Raw genomic sequence first — 16,667 nt, 5'->3', positions numbered from 1 at the left:
CACACAGATTTCTGTGCTGGAATTATCCTATTGTATTATAAGTATAAACTATAAAACCTAGTAACCGAGTTTTGTAATATACGACTTAATGACCTTGTTCGTTTCTTCATCTGTATCGGAGGTTGCTTCTAGCAAACTTCTCAAGACATCAATGTCCTTGTTTTTGAAACCTTCTTGTGCCGCCGATTTCAAATCCCCATTCTTGAGATAGTTCTTCACCTTGTCAGTGTACTTGAGATTGGAGTTTCGGATATACGTAGAGATATGATCTTTAGGGGCACCATTAGCAAACGAGGCATCCACGAATGGCTCAAACCCAATGGGAGACCTTAGGCTACTGCTATCAGCCTGATCCATTCCCACTGCAAATTCGTATAATCGATCAAATTCTTTCAATTGTGAATAGGTATTCAACACCAAATACCAGTACTTCTCCTGGGTAATCTTGAAGTCCTTCACTACTTTCGATGCCATTTTAAGTTGGTTCAATTTAATAAGTCTGACCAAGATGGAATTCAAAGACCTTTCGCCATAGAACTGTGTGAGGTAGATTTCTCCGAGCTTCTTTTGCAATTCCAAAACTTCGAGTTCTCTTTGAAACAAGCGATTGACCCTCTTGGTATTACTGGTACTCAAGGACTTCTGCAACTTGGCTTTATAGTTTTCGTAATATTCGTCAGCTTGAGAATCTTTGTTTCCACTCAAATAAACTTTCAATTTAAACGTATTGAGTTCATTATTTTTGTCTTCTTGTTTGTAATAGGTTGAAAGCATCTTAGAATCGAACTTGCCAGCAGAGTTAACCCAGAAATTCCCAATCAAGTCACCACTGATGGAAAGCTTCTCTGACGGAATGGTGATATCCAATTTGTTTAGTTCTTCAGTCGAAAGATCGGTGATGGATTCTGTTTGTTCGTTCTGATTTAACACCCTGAAAAATTGGGAAATGGAAAGAGTGTCCCGCAAATGCAACAATATGATCTTAGCTATATCATAGTCGCCAGTTTGAAAAGCCTTGAGCAAGGCAAGTTCAACTTCTTCAAATTGTAAGAACTGTTGGATCTTCTTCTCAATCGAGGGTTCTAAATTCACCAACAATTTACAAAGATTGATTCTTCCCTCCTCATGAGCTACCTCAGAAATAGCTTGAACAGAAATGTAGTTTCTGTTATCATCGGTAAGCGATATGAGTTTCTTTGCTACGATTTTGAACAAATCGATATCCGACATGTTGAGCTCCTTACGAATTTTGGAACAACACCAGTCAGAGTAGACAAATTCCTTGTAGTTGTCTAATTTCAACAATTCAATTATCCTCAACGCAAGAAGATACTGGTCTCGCTTCAACAACATGGTTATAATCTCTTTCCACCCAGCCTGAACGACTTCTTGGTAAGTCAAAAAGATCCCCAACTCCGGAGATCGCAATTGGTTCAAGACCTTGATGTTATTCAAAACCGAGAGAAACTCATCGGCATTATAATATCCATCAAAGTAAGCCTTGCCAAAAGAGACAGCTCGAAGGATTTTCTTTTGCCAAACTGGTACGAACTCATCCTGGGCTACTTCCAAACACTCACTCATGGCAGCGTAGAGGGTACCATCTGACTTCAAGAGTGATATGCTTGTATCTGCTTTCGAAGAATGATGATTGAGTTTATCTATACAATCAAGAAGTATGCTGCTGGGATGAGCTGACCCTATTTGATAGAGATTTATACTACATTGTGGAACTCTACTAAGGAATTCAACTTTATTGGTGGTGAAAATTTTGAGGCCATCAGGCTCAGATTTGAGAATAGGAATTGTGAAGGAGAGGTCATCTAGGCCAGGACGAAGAAGCTGGTCCAAATCAAACTCTTCTTCATCAACAATATCGTAGAAGAAAGAAATTGATTGTTGGTCTGGACCAATCAACTTGATTTCATCTTTGAAGGACAATATGATGGCATCGTTTCCACACCATTCTATCTGGTACGGTGAGCTTGATTCGTTGCTGGTACCGTACTCCAAGAGTACCTGGTCGAATGTGTTGCTTATCACATATATCTTGGAACTTTTTACATTGTACAACGAGATCAATTGGCCGTTGGATGAGGCTCGTATGCTTGTGAAGGGGCCCTCAGTGAGACCCTCGTCATTGAGCTCGTAACTGGTCAAACCTAGGTCTACCTTAAATGTGAGAATGGTCGATTCATAACTGGTGAGCAATACTAAAGAGCTATCGGGGCCATCCACAACTGAAAACCCATGGATCTTAAGGGGGTCTACAGTATTTAATGGGATCTCATAATTGGTCAAGGTGTCCAAATTCGTGAGAATAATCTTACTAGTCAATCTGACAATCAAATATTGTTTCCAGGTTTTGACTTCTAGAACCTTGATGATTTCTTCACTTTCGTTATTCTCCAAGTTGGTGATGAGATACAGCCGGGCCACATCGGAGCCATGGACACCGACATCAGAGGCTTCCAGATTGAAGGTGGAGCCCACATTGTCGAGAATAACCAAATCTTTAATATACGAGTACTCAATGAAGTTGCCCTTGAAGTTGTTGTAATATCTGAATCTGCCATTGCTCAAGACAAGACACAAGTCTTCGTTACGAAACACATAGTCTACAATGTGATCCTCGGGCCGGCTGTTGTAAGCAATTGACCAGAGCTTGTTTCCGCTGATAGAGTAGACGTCAATAATGTTGGGATGGGCCACGAATTTGGAAGATAATGCTAGTATAGTGGCTCTGGTGGAAATCGCTACCTTGAAGTTGGAATAGAGGTTATCAATTGACCAGCTCAAGCCATCGTAGCAGGGCCGGATGCTATAGTACACGTTCTGGAGCTTCTGCCACCCGAGCGAGGGAGAAGATGGCATAGTTGGGAGAATGTAGATTGTATTATAATGAGAATGTTCTTCACATGGTAATTGAAATAATGTATGGTGGATATACAATACTTTTCAAATCTGGAGTGTGCGAGAATTTTAGAGAGTCTAAAGTATGGCCTAAAAATCAGAATTGTGGGATGCTTGAAGAGAAGAGAAGAGATGAGAAGAGATGAGATCTAAGTATGGCAAGTATGGAAGGGTTGAGAGAGAATCTGTCTCAGAATTTTAAACCTAACGCTTACTACATTCCCGGTGTGGGTATTCTGGTCAACCACTGGCAGTTAAGGAACCTCCTTAAATACGACGCCTCTTCCAACGTTGTCTATTACACCACCAATGACTCCATCAACAAGTTGGACATGCTGCTGTTTGTGCTGTCGAGTTACGTAAACCTCCACTACAACCCTCGCTGCTACTCCCATGCCCCCAACGGGGTAGTCGTCACGGGCGGCTTGCTTGTGAATAGTAGCAAGTTGTATTTGATGAATATCGATATCTTATTGCTTCCGGAACTGCCCCAGCCTACTCAAAATCGGCAGAAACTCTCAAAGGGTTTGTTTCTGTTCTACAATCCCGACCTTGATGTCGCGAAAACGGTCCGATTGGGCGAGAAGATCAACAACGACGTCGCTGTATTTCAGAGCTCCAACAGCAACTACACGGCCTACGTATGCAATAACGACTCCAACTTGTACTGTATGGATATTTCCAATAATGATGACTTCAGAGTTGTGAATAGCATCAACTGTGAAGTCAATACCTGTTTGAACAATGTCGTTAGATCTCCAACCAACGACAAGCTTCTTGCGGTGACTGGTGATTCACAGTCAATATTCTTGCTTGATCCCACGGCTCTGAATCCCAACGTTCGCACTATAGCAAGCGGCCATGAAGCGGGCTTTGGAATAGCTTACCATCCCAGTGGAAATTTGCTCTCTGCAGCTTTCCAGGATGGCACCTGTTTGGTGTACGATCTCCGTAACATCTCCGAAAACAAGCCGTTGATCGAGGTCAAGCTGACGAGATGCGGCCACCTGCTGGGAGCATTTCGGGCTTGTAAGTTCCTGCCAGCATACGACATGAGTGATATGCTCATTATTCTGGAACATGTTGGCAGGGTCCATTTGGTGGATTTGCGTCATTTAGACTATTCAAACGTAGACGACCATCAGGTTGTCGTAGTTCCCCTAGCATTGGGCCAATATGGTGAGTATAAGGGGGGATTGGGCAGGTACGACGATAATATATCAGCCAGAAATATTGATACAAAAGAGAATGAAAATGAAGACAATGATAACGATAATAACCAAAGCAGTAACAGCAAGGATTATGATACTAATATAGATAGTGAAAATATCAATAAAAGTATCAATTATTCAAAATCCGCCCATGGACGAGTTAGTATTTATTGTGATTCTGATTCGAGACTGGCTCAATTTTCGTCGTTCACCTCTCCTTTGATCTTTGACTACGATTATTTGACCAACAATGAGAAGTTGTTCCAGGACTTTGTTTTCACACCTCCAAAACAGTCCTCGACTTCGCTAAAGACCGACTCACAATTTCCAGCAAAGTCCAATTCGATACGGGAAAATAGTCTCAATTCTAGTAGCCCCTGTATGAATACCCATCCCACAAATGATAACAATTCACATCAAGGCAATTCATACCGGCCGCTGTTGAACTTCATCAATGGCGAGATGATGCTTTCCGGGATCGATTTCTGCACTCCCAGAAAGGCCAATGAAAGTTGCATCTTGATTGGATGTGAGGATGCTGGTGCAGTGATGTGGGGAGTCAACGACGCAACTAGAGAAGCTTCGGCGTCTTAGCAAGTGTAGTCTTGTCTTGGTTCTCTTTGGTTATTTCCTTCAATCTGCGTTTGATAATGAGAGCAATTATCGGAGTATGAGGGCAGTAGAATTCCAGGTGTGCCTCTATTATGAGAATAGAATCACACCCTGGTGTATTAATTTCCAACTCTTATTTTGCACCCATTTGGCTGCAAGTGTCGAGCAAAAAAGAGTTGATTGGGACGTTATATATATGTACACAGAGTTTAGATGGTTTATTTATGGTGACAATTTTTATAGTTTGGATGTAGTTTACTACCGGCAGCCACGCTCTGTGAAGCAGTTGGAGGAAGTGATACAGAATGGACAATACGAGTATTTCTCCAAGAGGTTGCAAACGGAATTGATGTACCATTTGAATTCAGAGATAATCGTTTTCAAATGATCTGAACGTTGTTACATGACATGACACTTCAATGAAATTTACGCTGCTCTGTACAGATCAAATCTACAGCAACGACATAGGCTCTACAAGGGAGATTGACAAAGAATCGAAGCAGTCAACATGATAATTTCAGTGAATTGCTCTACCTTCAGAATCTGGGTGTCGCTTAAGTATGGAGCTTTCGCAGAGGTATAACGCGAAATTAGAAATATCGAACGCGACATTTCATATTTTTCAATTCTCTTTTTCTATCTCACTTCCTACTCTTTCACTACAAAGCGAGATGGATACTTCTGGCGCATACGTGACGTTGGTCTCAGCAGACAACCACAAGTTTGTGGTACTAAAAGAAGTGGCCCTGATATCGTCAGTTTTGAGAAGCACACAAGGCTTTGAAGAAGGAAAGACCGGCAAGATCTCGTTGGATATGGACGGCGATATCCTCGAGTGTGTAGTGGAATACTTGTACTACCACTACAAGTATAAGGAGCAGGCCGAATCAGGAGCGATTCCAGAATTCCACATACCCACCCATTTGGCATTGGAGTTGTTGGTGAAAGCAGACTTCTTAGACATATGAACCATGCAAGGACAATCACAAATCGAAATGAAAGGCACCGGGTGGGGCCATTCACAGTTCGACTTCTAACCAGTACGATGGAAGACCGCTTTCTATGCTGGTTTGCGGATACTATGGCTGGAATGTAGAAAAATTAATACTGATGCCAGTCACTTTGTACGGTAGAATACCGGTCTTCCTGACTCAAGTGGTTGTTAGACTTTTCAGCACTCCGCAAAAGTTCGGGTCTGTTTTGCAAAGCCAATTAGCATTAGTCGACAGACCCAACAACTGGGACTTTGATACCATAGTTGAATGGGGAGTCCAATCGCATTCGTAAGACATTGAAGTTCAGACAAGAATTTATAGATTCAATAATATACCCTAACTACAGAACAAGCAAACATTCGTGACGACCTTTGTAAGATAGATAGTCAACTTACAAATATGGCGATAATACTAGTTCGTTGACTTCCCTACAACAGAATAACCCCCAATCCATCTCATGATTCAACTTGGCTGTACCGTCAGAGAACAATCAACCATCGCGATGTGCAATTGGAGTATTATTGTATCGTTGTAGAAAACAATAGACAAGATAATTATCCTTACTTTGATAAGACTACGAGATCGTGTGATTATGTTTGATTCGTTTCAATGTAACGAAACCACGATGGAAGAAGAGTTGTGAATTGCAGAGGAAACAGTGAAGAAGTCAAATAGCAGCTGAAGAAAATTCCAATTTTAGAGAGCCACCGAAGCTGAATCTCAAACTATCATAAAAAGTCTTTCGCTCAGTGTATAAGCAATAGCCAGAAGTCCAAGTCGTTCCAGTCGGAAGCCCAAGCTTTCCCTCTAGGTATCCCTTCTGAATTCTGAGTGTTGCAGCCAGTGGATATACATCCTGCACACAACACAATCTGACACAGATAAGATGGTAAAGTCCATCAGGAGTTACTGTGGTAGTTAGTCATTCGTATGCTTTCTGTTTTTAACAATAATTGAAAAGATTCACCTATACACTGTAGAAAAGACCTCGGTAAACGAATCAGAGGTCTCAACTGTTAATTCAAAATGTCGTTGCTCGAGACGCTTTCCTCGGAGATTGGAACTTTCACCAAATCCGGGGGCGATAACCTCCATGATCTCTACAACGAGTCAGAGTCACTTTTGAAGGAACTCAAGGAGTTGGAAGCTTCTTTGGAATCACAGCTAGAACAGGAAAATATCAGTGAAGCTAGAGATGAAAATATAGACGATGACGAAAAGATGGATGAAGACATACCCAAAGAAAATCTCAATTTGGGAGAGTGTCTTCTGAAGTTTACCAATAAGTGGTACAAGACCTCTATTGACTCTTTGAAGTCGTACAACACGGCGACGAATCGGTTTCTGAAGAATATCCTTGTGAACTCGAAGTTCAATATAGATTTGGACGATGCATATACTTATCCACTACTTCTTAACAACTTCCCAGTGTATACTGACTCTACTGAAAAAGACAAGACAGAGCTGGTGGGTTTCTCCAGCGACTTGAAGGGCATCAAGATAGAGAACAGAGAGGAGTTGATCAAAGCCATTATCTTGCATTTGCTAAAAATCGGTCAGTGTGACATCGTCAAAGAAATCGTCAAGGAGTTGCTGCTCGGATCCAGTGTAGTGATAGACGAATCATTGCTTGCCAAATTTGAGTTCCTCAACAAAATCGTGCAAGACATTGTTGTCAACCATGATTTGTCAAAGGCACTTTCATGGTTTAAAGATAAATACAACGAAAAGGTAAGGAACTCTTCCAGAATTAGCCAGTTGTCCAATCCTGTACCTTCTAATTTCAATGATATCGAGTTCAAATTCCACATGCTAGAGTTCATTATACTTTTGAATGGTAAGGACTCGTCGTTTAGCCTCAATGATGCTTTGGATGCCTACTTATATTCCAAGGACAACTTTTCGAGATTTTTCAAGGAATATCTTTCTGAGATCTCCCCATTAATGACTTTGTTACTTTTCCAGAACAATCGCAGCGAAGACGACTTCGATTTGGGCAATCACAAGGACAAGTTGCTTGCAGATTTTATAGCGAAGATGAAGCATAGCTTCAATATTGAACGAGACCGCAAGAAGAACAATGCTAGCGAAATGCGATTCGTTTCTGAGCTTCTAGACCATTTTGAAAACATCCATTCACAGCAATCTTTGTTTGTCAACATTTCCAACGAATTCATCTCGGAATATTGTAAGGATTTGCGCTTGTCCAACGACTCGTCTCTCTTCCAGAGTATTTTGGCTGGGTACATATACTTACCCAGTTTCTACAAGTATAACCAGATCCAATCCAAAATGAACAAGCTCATCTCTGTTTCGAGTGAAGCTAGAAATGGCGACGACTCAAAGAATGGTACCAGTACTGAAATGTCCAATGGTGGAGAGGCTACTATCATCAACTACGAAGCTACATTTAACTATGATCTTCCGTTCCAGCTACCTGATTCGAACCGGTTTTTATTTAACTACCATCCCATCTTTATCTGCCCCATTTCCAAGGAGCAGCTTGTGCCGATAACTCACAACCAAGATCAGAATGTTGACGAAGAGCCACAGAGCAAGAGGAAAAAGAGCTCTTCTTTGGATCCAGCTGCTTCGTCTTCATCAACCACCACTTCATTTTCCACATCTTCTTCTTCTCCAAATAATCCTGTAGTCGTACTTAATTTTTGTCAACATTTGGCTCTTCGGGAGAGTGTATGGCAGTTATCGAAGAAAGGTAGTGATATATTCAAGTGCCATTATTGCTACAAGAAGCACAAGTTCAGCGATGTCACTGACGCATACTTTATTGATCTATGAGCTATGTATAAAGAGGCTGAATATTAAATGTTAATGAATTATGATTAAACAAGACATGAATTACATATGGATACAACTTAAGGATATGAATATACACTTGATACAAGTAGAAAATGAACAATTTATAAGTAAATGTGATGTATGCTCAGCATGAGACTCCATTCTGAATTTGTATACTGGGCCGTTGTGCCGCGCATAACCGAGACTGAAAAATTTAATTTCAAGGACTCTCCAGAAAACAGGCCAAATAACTTGATATATAGTGAGGTTGACGTTGTAGCTATGCTGGAAGAAAGGGATACAAGTGGCTCTCCAGGTGAGACTTTGCTCATATCTGAGCAACTGGTTTTGGGCGACCCCTGGGTCCCTATCTATAAGAGAGCAGTGGATTTCGATGCTCATCACTTTGAAACTGCCATGGCTAACTTGATCAGACAACCCAATATCAATTCGACGGTTATTTTGAGAGCCGATATCTTGAAGGAAAATGTCTACGACCCCGAGAAAGGTGATACAATGTTTGTCAGTAAGATGATAGACAAGGTTCCTGATTTTCCGTCCACTTCCAACTCTGATGACAATTCTCACAAAACAGACTTGATTTTGCACAGATATTTAGACGATGCTACATTCAGACTGATTCCTACGGAAAACTGTCTGGTTAACTTGGTTTCAAAATGTGAAATAGTTCGTAGAATTATCCCCAGAAACCCCTTTAAAGATCATATCATTAACCAGACCTGTCTAGTCTTGACATCTCAGGAAGGAGACAAAGGGTTGAAGTCAGACGACTCTGTGCTCGTAGTATACATCCCACATATCAAATCTAGCGAGGAAACACCCTTCTATCTTCCTCCAGTATATGCTGTAGGGATATTGTACCACCAGGGAAGTCTTTCTATCCAGTACTTGGGTTTTAATTACGAAAAATCTAATGATGAAACGACATTGCTTAGAAATATGGATCCTGCGGAAAGACCCATTCGTATAGCCTTACGTTTATTGCAGACGTCGGCTAAACATTCGCTTGGAGCTAAAACAGGCTACGAGAAAAGAGTCAACCACGATATGGTAGTGCCGAAAACGGCATTCCAAAACAGATACATTAGTTTGAAGAAGAAGTACTCGTCTAAATTGGTAAATCAATGGTGTGAAAGCACCGATCCCAAGAAACATGTTTTTGAAGACCTCGCGATTGCAGCCTTTTTGATAGAGTTTTGGCTGTTGAAGTACAAGGATTCACATCTGTTTGAGTTCAGAGACTTGGGTTGTGGCAATGGGTTGCTTGTATATATATTAATCAACGAAGGTTATAGAGGCATAGGAATTGATGCTAGAGCCAGAAAGTCCTGGGCCATATATCCAAAGGAAGTTCAGGACTGTTTGAAGGAACAAGTTATCATTCCTAGCATTTTACTCAGACCACATCCAGCTGTATCTCGAATTGCACCTCATGTCACAGATAACGGCAGATACTACCAGGTAGCTGTACAAGGAGAAACTGCGAGTCAGAGTTCAGAAGTGATGGCACCAGGAGGTATCGCGTACTATTCATCATCGAGCTTGCTAAGTTCCCCACAGGTATGCACTACAGATGATTTTCCCAAGGATACTTTCATTATAGGAAACCACTCAGATGAGTTGACGTGCTGGATCCCGTTACTAGGCTATTCGTTCATGGTGATTCCATGTTGTTCGCATGCGTTATCAGGAGCCAAGGCAAGATATTCACCCAGAAAGGCTGCGAGAGCATCCAAGTCATCGTCTACTTCTACAGTGAACTCGTCGACTTATGGTGCCTTAGTTGATCATGTGGAAGACTTGGCTGTGCAGATGGGCTGGGATGTTGAAAAGGAGATGTTGCGTATTCCAAGTACGAGAAATGCTGCGATAATTGGTTCGTCCAAGAAAGAGATTTCCGACGAAGCCTGGCAGACTCGAGTATTGGACATTTTGGCATTATCAGGAGGAGCCGAAGGTTTTGTTGAGAATTCTATGGCTCTTACCAAGAGAGCACCAAGAAACCATTAGAGATTAGAGTATATAGATTGTCTCATGGTAATATAATGATTGGATAATGCAAGTTCTAAGATTTGTATATGGTATTCTGTATACTCTTTATGTGGTCTTCCATCTGATCTAGAATGGTTTTCTGTTTTATGTTTTATGTTGAGAGTGTAAGGTCTATTTGACCATATGATATATATAGTACTATAGTAACTTTTCTAGACAGCTCTTTTCTTTTCATGGTTCTTCTGCTATTACAGTAGTAGATACCGACTCTATTAAGGACAAAGACATCCGTTAATAAACCATCTCCCCTGTTCACTTCTAAAATTACATTTCACAAATTATTCCGTTTGTGGAATAGGTGCAAAAAACTCTCTGAACCTGCGACTGTACACAGATACGCCCTCAATCAGGACAATTTTCAGTTTCCACTAGTAGAACAGAAAGCCATTTCGTCTTCTTCAGTTAGTTCACCACAACACCATTCTGCTAAATGACCAGTTCGTCTTCTCAGTAAGTATACAAGATATGATATCAGAAACCACAGCTCAAGGGATTTTTCTCTTTATTTGAGTTTTATTTGATTGGCTTGATTTTTTCTTTATCTTTTTTCTCATACTAACTTCCAGATTCCAACAACTAGAAAAACTCGGTGAAGGCACCTATGCCACTGTCTACAAAGGCAGAAACCGGTCCACGGGCGCTTTTGTGGCGTTGAAGGAAATCAACTTGGACTCGGAAGAGGGAACTCCATCCACGGCCATCAGAGAGATCTCGCTTATGAAAGAATTGGATCACGAAAATATCGTCACTTTGTACGACGTTATCCATACTGAAAACAAGTTGACACTTGTGTTTGAGTACATGGATAAAGACTTGAAGAGATACATGGAAGTTCACGGCAATCAAGGAGCATTAGATTTAAAGATTGTCAAGTCGTTCATGTTCCAGTTGTTGAAGGGTATTATGTTCTGTCACGACAATAGGGTGTTGCACCGTGACTTGAAACCACAGAATTTGTTGATTAACAATAAGGGAGAATTGAAGTTGGGTGATTTCGGTTTAGCCAGAGCTTTTGGAATCCCCTTCAACACCTTTTCGAACGAGGTAGTCACCTTATGGTACCGTGCTCCTGACGTTTTATTGGGTTCCAGAGCCTACACCACCTCCATCGATATCTGGTCCGCAGGCTGTATATTCGCTGAAATGTGTACCGGTAAGCCATTATTCCCTGGGACTGCAAATGATGACCAGTTAATCAAGATCTTCCGGTTGATGGGCACTCCCAACGAGAGAACATGGCCAGGCATTTCTCAATACGCTAACTACAAGAGCAATTGGCAAATCTTTGTTCCACAAGACTTGAGATTGATTGTGCCCAATCTCGACTTAATGGGCTTGAACTTGTTGCAGAGCTTGCTCCAGATGAGACCAGAAGCTAGAATCACTGCTAGACAGGCATTGCAACACCCATGGTTCCACGAGATTACCAACCCTAACCCTATAGTGCACCACTTGGGAGACCCATACCAACAGCAACAACAGCAACAACAGCAGCCAGTCCTTGATCAACAGTATCAGTGAGTAATTCTGGCTTCATCCTTCACTTCTTTGTATATTACTATCTTGTTACTTTCACTTCTTCACATCTCATTAATAAAAAAAACTTTTCAAATATTGGCTATAAGTCTATTCCGTATTCATTAAGCATCTATTTTGCCCATATATCTATCATGCTACCTACATCATGCTTCCTATGATGCCGTGAGGAGGTATTTCGTTAAATTTCATGAGCACCTGTACAAGACTAAAACTCTTGATTTCTACCACGTAGATCCAGAGAGCTGTATCATTCCAATGGTCACTGTTGTAGTATATCTGTAGCAAGTTCAAGATCAACTTGGAGATGTCCTCAGGAACGGTATCGCCAGCGTAGTTTCGGCCAAATTTTGAACAATCCTCTTGCTCATAGATATTGAACAATTCAAACGCATTGATTACCATCAAATCAGTCACTTTCGACATTGGACCTAAAAGAACTAAGTTTGCAAGTGAAATTTCTCTTGTGTTTATCAAATCAATTAAGTTTGGCCGGAAGTTGTCTAAGGAAGCACTTAAAAGACTTTCTGATTCCGAAAGAGAATAACCAAATGATTTCATCCGTTCGACTATTTGAAATATTCTGATACTGGTAATTCCTTTCCGTAATATCCAAGAAGGTAGGGGTTTACTATCAGAAACGATAATGGAATTAAAGGCAAATGTTTTGAACGAATCTGCATTCTGTACTACGTTCTGGAACTCGATCTGATCTTTTCCAGGTATTCTATTTTCGTCATCATATTCTACCAATGGATGGTTACCTTCCAATATGATTTCCTCATGCTGTTGGAGCTGCGTCAAGTATCTGTCCGAGTCTTGACTCAAACTGTCGGACTCTTCAAAATTACAGACAACAGCATGATCCAACTTCTCAAAACAGAACGAAATTTCTTGAAATTTTATCCTCAAGAATTTCAAACGGGACTTCATTTCTGACAAATAGTTGTCGTACGTAATGATAGATGCTCTAGAGCTAGTCTCCTTTCCTGCTATATTACCAGTGACCATAACTCTCGAATGGAAGAGCTCATCCAAGATTGGCAAGGTGATGAACTTCAATTTAAGTATCTGTTCGTTAATTGCACAGGCAAAGCAGTCACTCTCGAAATCTTCTATATTCAGCTGCGTAATAAGTAGCGTAAGAGATACCTGTTTGTGCCAGTGATTTCTCCGCAAGAGTTGAGGATCATGTTGTTGATCCCATCGCAGCTGTATGTCTTGTAATCGTTTATGGTAGTATGCCATTTTCTTTTTCAATACGCCAAAATCTAGTCGACTGTTCAAATCAAACAAATACCATGAACGTATCATTTGCAAAATTAGTGACAAATTGGGCCATATCTTTTTGTTTTCAGCCTTAGTGTCTACTTTGAAAAGACTGTGGAATCTTCTATTTAGCAACGGCAAGCTGTTATCTGGCCCAGCACAAACAAATATTCGTATGGCTATGTCATCTGGGAATCTTTCAAGAAAGGATATTACTCTATCGTCTACTTTATCTGTAATTATCTTCGAAACCTCTGGAGTCGGTGTATTTGAGCGTGATTTCTTGTATGGACTCTCGTCTGAAGTTGAACCCCTGGAATTTTCCTTTTTCATTGACCTCAGACGCCGAAGTGCCTTTCCAGGCTTGATGAAACCCATGTCCACCAGATCTTTGACCTCATACAACCCAGCTCTGGACTTTAGAATGGGTGCAAATAGGAAAATCAGCATATGTACAAATAAAATTCGTATATGAAATATATTTAATGAGTGTGCACATAACCACAAGGGCCATCGGATAAGTATAGAGATTGAATAAGTTCCTTTTACTAGAATCTGCCATAAGAGAGAATTTTCATGGTGGAGTAAGTTTAATATTGGCTCGATACCAAACTGAAGTGGTGATCGAAAAAGAGCAAAAAATTGAAATATAGTTTACACCAATTGTTCATAGAGTTTGTTCAATCTACATTTGCTGTTAAATAGTAGCTTTCATTAACTTCTTGTGAATGTATATATGGAATATATGAGTAGAGAACTAAAAAGGAAACAATAAATACAATATGGCTATCTAGCTTAGTACTTGGCCTTGTCCTTGAACTGATCTTCGGTGACACCAGCACCCATAGCAGCAGTTGAAGTGACACCTCCAGAGACCATTTTCAACAAACCGTCAATGTATTCGGCACCAGACCATTTTTGATGCTTGACGACTTCAACACCCTTTTCGATTTCTGGCTGTTGCACAGCTTGTCCGTAGGCTCTCATACCAATCTTGGCGTATTGGGCAGAGAAGTCATCAACAGCCAAGGCAGTGGTATGCAAACCGGCCAAGGTGATGAATTGCCAGACGTAACCAAGCTTACCCAATCTCTTGATGTAGGTTTCCTGTTCGTTAGGAGGCATGGCTCTGTTCCAGTTGAACGATGGAGACAAGTTGTAAGCCAACCATTGTTCTGGCCACTTGGCCTTGACACCGTCAGCAAATTCCTTGGCTTGGTTGTAGTCTGGCAAGGCCGACTCCATCCAGATCAAGTCAGCGTATGGAGCGTAGGCTCTACCTCTCATGACAGCACATTGAGTACCACCTCTGTATCTGTAGTAACCTTCTCTGGCTCTGGAAACTTCCCAGTTGAAGTAGATGTCTTTGCCGGTCAATTCCTTGGCCAATTTTCTGGCTTCCTTGTTGGAAGTACCCGACAATGGGTTAACCTTGTCAGTGAACTTCTTGATTAATGCAGCCTTGTTTGAGTAGTTGCCTGCATTGATGGTGTCAATGACGGCTTCGTGGAACAACTTCAAGCCAGCTGTCTTGGTCCATTCGGCTTCAATAGCAGCCAACTTCTCACCGTAGATACCCTTAGCTTCAGCCTCAGACATCAAAGCAGCCAATTCTGGCGAGTTGGGGTTAGTGGCACCGACAACAAAGTAGTGATCTCTGTGGTCAATAGTGGAAGTGATCAAGGTAGCAGCTTCAGAGTCAGTTCTGGCAACAGCCAACAAGTCGGAACCCAAGATATCAGCCGAGGCTCTGATGGCAACCAATCTGTTGATGTGTTCTTGGACTGGAACCAAGACCTTACCGGCCATGTGACCACACTTCTTAGTACCTGGAGCCTGATCTTCAATGTGAATACCAGCAGCACCTCTTTCAACGAACAACTTAGTCAATTTGATGATGGCAGTGATACCACCGTGACCAGTGTCGGCATCGGCAATAATTGGTCTCAAGAAGTCAATGTATGGCAACTTGGCTCTTTCAGCCTTCGAAAGTCCCAATCTTTCTTCTCTCTGCTTTCTGTCGTGGAACAATTGAGCGAACCACAAGTGTTCAACCTTGTTTGGAACAGTGTCCATAGGGTAGTCAGCCAAATCTGGGGAAGGTTCGTTAGAAGTGGAAGCAGTGGAAGAACATTGCCATCCAGAAACGTAGATAGAGTCCAAGTATTTGGCCATCTGAGCAACGTGGATTGGGTCCAATGCACCAAAAGTGAAGGAAACAGACTTTTGCTTGTCATGTTCTCCCAACAACTTGAAGAGCTTCTTGGCTTGGTCAGAAGATGGATATTCAATCTTCAATGTACCTCTCTTCTTGGCTATGTCTTCAGCGGTATAGATTCTCTTCGTCTTTCTCCAACGAGGTTGGGACCACCATTCGTTGATCTCCTTGACCTGTTGTTGGAAGAATTGTTCTTCTTCGTTGATGTCGATAGCAGTGTAAGGCATTGTTGTAGGATACTAAACAAGATTAGCTTACTGAGTTAAAGGAACGAAAGTGAAAAATTTCATAGTCAATGGTGGAGAAATTGGCTGATATTTATAATGGAGAGGTGCAAAAAAAGAAACCTCGACACAAATATGATTGTCACCTGGAAAATACCTATCTTAGCTACCCCAGATTTTTCAGCTGTTCCGTTAATCCAGGTCGACGCACCCCGGATGCAGGCGCACGACAAGTTCAGCCTCGGATAGAAGGGAATAGTATTAGCTTGTGGACCTACGGACACTTAGTACAGCCAAAGTATCCACAGAGATGGCTACTGCCAGAGAGAGAGATGACAAATATCGACTAACAAGAGAGGGCGGTATGGACAAACTCTCGTCTGCGAGAAAATTCTTTTTGTCGTGTACAACGAGATCTGAATGCTCGTTACTGTGTAATTTGGCGAAGATCATATGTTTTCTGGGGTAATACTTCCGTAGGCCACCGAGCTTCGTCAGCCTAACCAAATCGAATTCTACAATTTACCAACGGTAGGGGTAGTGAGGTAATAATAATTACACCTATTGCGCAATAGAAAATATCACACGTAAGTGCTCCGGCTGGGATTCGGAGTTCAGGTGCCATGTCGTTCGTAATGATTCATGAATCATCAAATCACAGCGGAATGGGCGAGAAACGTACGTTTCATATGCTGGCCATGCAGGGAGGGCATTGTACGACCGGCGCCGAGTCGGGACCGCAGCCAGTACCTAATGCCGAGGCACCCTTAACTATGGGCAGAACTCCGAGGCTATAGTGAAGCCATTTGTGAGTCCA

At 41.6% G+C, this 16,667-nt stretch overlaps 8 protein-coding genes across 8 annotated transcripts; 5 read left to right on the top strand and 3 right to left on the bottom strand. All coding sequences in view use genetic code 12, as the record gives it.

Moving 5' to 3' along the window:
- Positions 1–15: 15 nt before the first annotated feature.
- PICST_84351 (vacuolar sorting protein) lies at positions 16–2,874 on the bottom strand (the record flags this gene model as incomplete). The annotated part of the gene is made up of 1 exon (XM_001385424.1): positions 16–2,874. One exon carries the CDS (start codon positions 2,872–2,874, stop codon positions 58–60), a length of 2,817 nt encoding a protein of 938 aa, XP_001385461.2. The 3' UTR covers positions 16–57.
- Positions 2,875–3,072: 198 nt separating this feature from the next.
- PICST_90103 (predicted protein) lies at positions 3,073–4,977 on the top strand. The gene is made up of 2 exons (XM_001385773.1): positions 3,073–4,092; positions 4,285–4,977. The coding sequence occupies exons 1-2, from the start codon at positions 3,078–3,080 to the stop codon at positions 4,716–4,718; spliced, it is 1,449 nt and encodes a 482-aa protein (XP_001385810.2). The 5' UTR covers positions 3,073–3,077; the 3' UTR covers positions 4,719–4,977.
- Positions 4,978–5,407: 430 nt separating this feature from the next.
- PICST_62848 (predicted protein) lies at positions 5,408–5,704 on the top strand (the record flags this gene model as incomplete). The annotated part of the gene is made up of 1 exon (XM_001385772.1): positions 5,408–5,704. The coding sequence occupies one exon, from the start codon at positions 5,408–5,410 to the stop codon at positions 5,702–5,704; it is 297 nt and encodes a 98-aa protein (XP_001385809.2).
- A 1,053-nt stretch (positions 5,705–6,757) lies between these two features.
- Positions 6,758–8,530, top strand: PICST_32763 (predicted protein; the record flags this gene model as incomplete). The annotated part of the gene is made up of 2 exons (XM_001385771.1): positions 6,758–6,914; positions 6,993–8,530. 2 exons carry the CDS (start codon positions 6,758–6,760, stop codon positions 8,528–8,530), a joined length of 1,695 nt encoding a protein of 564 aa, XP_001385808.2.
- Positions 8,531–8,812: 282 nt separating this feature from the next.
- On the top strand, positions 8,813–10,561 carry PICST_48845 (predicted protein; the record flags this gene model as incomplete). Its single annotated transcript, XM_001385770.1, has 1 exon — positions 8,813–10,561. The coding sequence occupies one exon, from the start codon at positions 8,813–8,815 to the stop codon at positions 10,559–10,561; it is 1,749 nt and encodes a 582-aa protein (XP_001385807.2).
- A 600-nt stretch (positions 10,562–11,161) lies between these two features.
- Positions 11,162–12,124, top strand: PHO85 (Negative regulator of the PHO system (Serine/threonine-protein kinase PHO85) (CaPHO85); the record flags this gene model as incomplete). The annotated part of the gene is made up of 1 exon (XM_001385769.1): positions 11,162–12,124. A coding segment is annotated over one exon (963 nt), but the record flags the coding sequence as incomplete, so codon positions are not given.
- Positions 12,125–12,280: 156 nt separating this feature from the next.
- PICST_32760 (predicted protein) lies at positions 12,281–13,786 on the bottom strand (the record flags this gene model as incomplete). Its single annotated transcript, XM_001385423.1, has 1 exon — positions 12,281–13,786. The coding sequence occupies one exon, from the start codon at positions 13,784–13,786 to the stop codon at positions 12,281–12,283; it is 1,506 nt and encodes a 501-aa protein (XP_001385460.2).
- A 417-nt stretch (positions 13,787–14,203) lies between these two features.
- Positions 14,204–15,853, bottom strand: ICL1 (Isocitrate lyase (Isocitrase) (Isocitratase) (ICL); the record flags this gene model as incomplete). The annotated part of the gene is made up of 1 exon (XM_001385422.1): positions 14,204–15,853. The coding sequence occupies one exon, from the start codon at positions 15,851–15,853 to the stop codon at positions 14,204–14,206; it is 1,650 nt and encodes a 549-aa protein (XP_001385459.1).
- Positions 15,854–16,667: the final 814 nt, after the last annotated feature.

Source organism: Scheffersomyces stipitis, chromosome 6, assembly GCF_000209165.1.
Source record: "Scheffersomyces stipitis CBS 6054 chromosome 6, complete sequence".
Classification (NCBI taxonomy): domain Eukaryota; kingdom Fungi; phylum Ascomycota; class Pichiomycetes; order Serinales; family Debaryomycetaceae; genus Scheffersomyces; species Scheffersomyces stipitis.
The sequence above is the reverse complement of the archived record's forward strand: the minus strand, read 5'-3'. Positions and strand labels throughout refer to the sequence as shown.